Source organism: Setaria viridis, chromosome 1 (assembly GCF_005286985.2).
Source record: "Setaria viridis chromosome 1, Setaria_viridis_v4.0, whole genome shotgun sequence".
NCBI classification, from domain to species: domain Eukaryota; kingdom Viridiplantae; phylum Streptophyta; class Magnoliopsida; order Poales; family Poaceae; genus Setaria; species Setaria viridis.
The window spans coordinates 39,858,820-39,863,846 of NC_048263.2; the positions used below are offsets into that span (position 1 = coordinate 39,858,820).

Here is a 5,027-nt window from a genome sequence, read left to right on the forward strand (position 1 = left end):
TTGTTTCTTAGTAATCATGAAATAAATAGCTTTATTAGAGTTTAAAAATATTTAGGACTCATTACTTAATTAAATTCAAGGAAAGAAATAGGCAAACTGAAATTATTTTTCCAACACTTACTAGCTGCCCCAAGAGTAATAAATAGATAATATATAGCATACTTTAAAATTATAAATTTCAAAATATATAGCATTTAGTCTTGCTGATGTTAATAAAATGGAATCTTTACATCTTATACGCTAGGTATATCGAATTTCGTAACATTTGAAATTGAAATACTATTTTATTAAGATAGTCGTAAGCGAGTAAATTTAATTGCCCTAACATGTAAGCGATTATTTACGCTTATACAATGTACATGGCAAGTTTCCTGACGGTTAAGTTTCAAATACCATTTTATTTAAATGGTTCGAAGTGGGTAAATTAAATTAGATACCTCTCACGCCACATGCGCCTCCGCAAAGCATGACGGGCTTGTCATGCCGATGCATGTGATGCGACAATATGATTTCAGTCACGCCAAACGGATCGGCATGACCAAATGCATCGTGGGATAAAAATATTATCAGCAACGCTATCTAGCATTCACATCCTTTTACTATACTGCAATCAGTTGCTTGTCTTGCGAATCCGACCTTTCTCGTGGCAAGGAGTAAGTTCGGAGGTAATCTGGGGAAGTCTGTTTGCATTCGCCCTCTACATGGCGTACATTTTGAATTTTGTCCGGATGTGACCTCGGTCAATAGCTTTATCATGATCAAAATCTAGTGTCGCGGCCTTAGCTTAACCACACACAGGCAGGCTCACGAAGTCACAGCCCACGGGCCCAGATCTCCAGTCCAGGATTCGGAAAAGCAAAAAAGAAAAATCCGAACTCCCAGTTTGTGACGTCCTCTCAAAAAGAAAAATCCCTTGTGACGGAGACACCGAGGCCATCGCCTTCCACCCGCCCAGACTCGGCTCCCCCTCCACAGCTCCACTTGATCCCACAACCGCAAGCGAGAGGCATCATCCCATCTGATATAGTCCAGTAGCAGCAGGCCGCCCACGCCTCCGATTCGCCGCCTGCTCGCCGTCCGGATATGGCTTCCACCGCCGCCTTCGCCGTCTCCTCGCCGGCGGCCTCCGCCGTCGCCGCCCGGTCCAAGGCAAGGCCCGTCCCTAACCCCTCAGTTCCTGCCCATTTGCTGGTTTAGTGGTCCGGGGTCTGAGTGGCTTCCGTGGTCGTTTGTGGATGGGCGCAGGTGCATGGAGGAGGGAAGAATGCGGGGAGGATCGGCTGCCGCGTGGGGATCACGAGGAAGGTGATCTCCTGCTTATAGCTTTCTAATTGCTCTAATGCTTGTTTAGATCGTGGTGTTGATTTGGTTAATTACTTGGGTAGTTGGGTGCTGTAGCATGAGATGGGTATCGCCACAGATGCCCAATTCATGAATTGGGACTACTTGTAGCTCTTGCCAAATCCTACTATCCTAGTGTCTCTCTGATTTCCTATGCTATCAATTACTATAGATTTCCAGGACAACAGAGGCTTACGACTGATCTATCAGCATTTCATAGGACCACCGTCTTTGAATGGAGACTACTTATGCTAATAACTTACGCAAAAAAAAGGAGTTATGCTACTTACTGTGCTTTTGCATGCAGAAATACCTCAAGTTCACTTATGAGTTATGGCCACACAGCTGTCCAAGCATAAGCAAATATGAGTTGTATTAGGGTTCTGAGATCATCTCATAATACAAAACACGGTGCGCTATGTGCTGCATCGTTCTTATAGGAATACTTATGTAGTACCGCTTGTATTTTAATGCGTTGATAGATACACATTAGAATTTGTTATGTTGAAGCTAAGATACGTCACTATTGACAGGCTAGCTAGTTTTGAAAGATTTTTTTTCATTGAGGATGAGTTTTGTATATTGTAGTCACCTTTATTTAATGTTTGGTCCTGTCTGAAGATTTGACATCTCTTGGTACAATGGTGTAATTTATGCTTTAAGTTATGACTGTTCCTTTCTTGTACGCAGAACTTTGGCCGTGTCATGATGGCCCTTGCAGTGGATGTCTCTCGTTTTGAAGGAGTGCCAATGGCTCCTCCAGACCCAATTCTTGGGGTTTCAGAGGCCTTTAAAGCAGATAAAAGTGACCTGAAACTCAATCTTGGTGTTGGTGCCTATAGAACAGAAGAGTTGCAGCCGTATGTCCTCAATGTAGTCAAGAAGGTGAGCCTAATCAGCAAAAACAATTTTCTCAATAAAAGAAGTTCCTGTCTTCATGCTCTCTTTTCCTTGCCACAGGCTGAAAATCTTATGTTGGAGAAAGGAGAATACAAAGAGGTACAGTAGAAGTTTGGAACTCAAGTGAAATGACCATAATTCATTTCTCCCGAGTTTTATTTTGTCTTAGGTATCTGAAATTGAAGGACTGAAGTTATGGTTTATGGTGCAGTATCTTCCTATTGAAGGCTTAGCCGCATTTAACAAAGCAACTGCAGAGCTACTGCTTGGAGCTGATAACCCTGTCATCAAGCAAGGACTGGTATGTACCATGCTGCCAATTGCCCAATATTGTTTTTTTTGAAAGAAACCAATTGCTTAATATTGTACTTGTATGATTTTATATAATGCTGATAGTGAGGTGTTTCCTTTGCTTATTTTACTTAACTTTATTTAATAACCTTCTTCTGTAGGTTGCTACACTTCAGTCTCTCTCAGGCACTGGATCACTACGCCTTGCTGCAGCGTTTATACAAAGATACTTCCCTGAAGCCAAAGTACTTATATCATCGCCCACATGGGGTTAGTATGTTGCTGCAACTATTCTTCACGGCTTATGTGCCCAACTCACGAGTCATGAGTTTTGAACTTTCGTTTTTTTTTTTGAAGTACCTCATTGTCTGACTTCTAATTTCTTCATTCTGCATGTTAACAGGGAACCACAAGAACATCTTCAATGATGCAAGGGTACCTTGGTCAGAGTACCGGTACTATGACCCCAAGACTGTTGGGTTAGATTTTGAGGGAATGATAGCTGACATTGAGGTACTTGGTGTTCTTGCAGTTAGATTGAGTATTGTTATTTTCACTAGCTATCTTCCATTTGATGATCTTTGCTGGGTGTAAGGAGTAATGTTTTTGTCAATTAGGGGTGTATTCATCTAAAGAAAATTTTTGTTCCGAGAACAAACAATCGTTTGTGAACCGAATTATTCTTTATGACATCATCCATGTGTTTCCTGTTTGCGCAACAGGCTGCTCCTGAAGGATCTTTTGTTCTGCTACATGGTTGTGCCCACAACCCAACTGGAATAGACCCAACACCTGAACAGTGGGAGAAAATTGCAGACGTCATTCAAGAGAAAAAGCATATGCCTTTCTTTGATGTTGCATATCAGGTGAGTAGTTTTCACATGTGTCTTTTGTTTCTTGTTTATCACAATTTGTCTCCTACTGACTTGTAGGTTTTCCTTTTAGGGCTTTGCCAGTGGAAGCCTTGATGAAGATGCATTTTCTGTCAGGCTTTTTGTTAAGCGTGGCATGGAAGTGTTTGTTGCACAATCTTACAGCAAAAACCTTGGTCTATACTCAGAAAGGATTGGGGCAATAAATGTTGTCTGCTCAGCACCAGGAGTTGCAGATAGGTAATCTTTTGTTTTCTTACTGATTGCCCGCCTACCTAAAATTTTCCCATTTTATTCAGCACTTAGGCAAGCACTATAGTCAGCCTGTTTGTCCCCTTCATGATACATGATAACGATTAACACACAATGTGTGCAATGGTTGCTTTATATGGAAAATTTATGGCCAATCATATTCCCATTCTTGCATTGTAAAGCTTGTTTTTGTCTGACATTCCGTATTGTTTGCTTGCAGGGTAAAGAGCCAGCTGAAACGACTGGCACGGCCCATGTACTCAAACCCCCCAATTCACGGTGCTAGGATAGTTGCCAATGTAGTTGGTGATCCAACTATGTTTGGTGAATGGAAACAGGAGATGGAACAGATGGCAGGGAGGATCAAGAATGTAAGGCAGAAGCTCTATGACAGTTTGTCCGCGAAGGACAAGAGTGGCAAGGACTGGTCTTTCATTCTGAGGCAGATTGGCATGTTCTCCTACACTGGCTTGAACAAAGCACAGGTAACACTGCTTCTACTTCTGCAGCTGGCACAGCTCGATTCCAGTTCCCAGTTGCACACTAATTGCTGAATCATACACCATAACATATGTTCATCTTTTTGTTTGCAGAGTGATAATATGACAGATAAATGGCATGTTTACATGACCAAGGATGGACGGATTTCATTAGCTGGGCTTTCCCTGGCAAAGTGCGATTATCTTGCCGATGCCATCATTGATTCCTTCCACAATGTCAACTAGATAGAGGTACAAGAATTCAGGTCAAGCTATTACGGTTAATTCCCTTGGACGCTAGGCTGGGGTTTTTGGGTCCTTCCAGCTTCAGTTTTCAGGTGTATTTCATTTGGTGTAATCTGGACCAATAAATCTCGTGATTGCAGCAACACTCAAGTGCTTGGTTACATGTAACAGTAATACACGCTTTACAGGCTTGTAAACACTTGAATTGAATAATGGCATCGGGCCTTGTTAGTTGCTCTCAATAACAATCATGTTTGCATATTGCTTGCTCGATCGTGGGCTCCAGAATTCGTCTATGGGGCTTCGATTTATGTAATCTGGTGGTAAATTTGGATGGAACAGCCGGTGGATGGGCTTGTGGCAGTAGGGCCAAGACGAAAGCTTAACGTTCCCTGGTCCCTGCAGATCGCAGAACCTACACATCTTCCAGAAGAATTTTTTCATGCAAAGCTAAATGAATGTATCCCGCTAGGTGTCAATATCCCGCTAGGTGCTACGGAGGAGTGACGAGATGGGTTTTCTTCGGATTTGAAACTTGGATTTCATTTTTCTCTCAAACTGTAACTCCATTTTTTATTCTGTTTGGACCATCGTGTTATTTAAAATTAATATAACAAAATGGGATCCAATATGAATGTTTTCTGCA

At 42.0% G+C, this 5,027-nt stretch overlaps 1 protein-coding gene across 1 annotated transcript; it reads left to right on the forward strand.

The window, feature by feature from the left end:
- Positions 1 to 961: 961 nt before the first annotated feature.
- Positions 962 to 4,640, forward strand: LOC117841403 (aspartate aminotransferase, chloroplastic). Its single transcript, XM_034721758.2, has 11 exons — positions 962 to 1,149; positions 1,246 to 1,305; positions 2,032 to 2,226; positions 2,302 to 2,340; positions 2,453 to 2,542; positions 2,694 to 2,802; positions 2,936 to 3,045; positions 3,255 to 3,398; positions 3,478 to 3,644; positions 3,877 to 4,141; positions 4,250 to 4,640. The coding sequence occupies exons 1-11, from the start codon at positions 1,084 to 1,086 to the stop codon at positions 4,379 to 4,381; spliced, it is 1,377 nt and encodes a 458-aa protein (XP_034577649.1). The 5' UTR covers positions 962 to 1,083; the 3' UTR covers positions 4,382 to 4,640.
- The last annotated feature ends 387 nt before the right edge of the window (positions 4,641 to 5,027 follow it).

Excerpts from the sequence above, each read along its gene's own strand:
- LOC117841403 (XM_034721758.2), top strand. The coding sequence starts at position 1,084 with ATGGCTTCCACCGCCGCCTTCGCCGTCTCCTCGCCGGCGGCCTCCGCC. Across the intron at positions 2,341-2,452 it reads AGAAAGGAGAATACAAAGAG|TATCTTCCTATTGAAGGCTT; the intron begins GTACAGTAGAAG and ends TTTATGGTGCAG. Across the intron at positions 2,543-2,693 it reads CTGTCATCAAGCAAGGACTG|GTTGCTACACTTCAGTCTCT; the intron begins GTATGTACCATG and ends CTTCTTCTGTAG.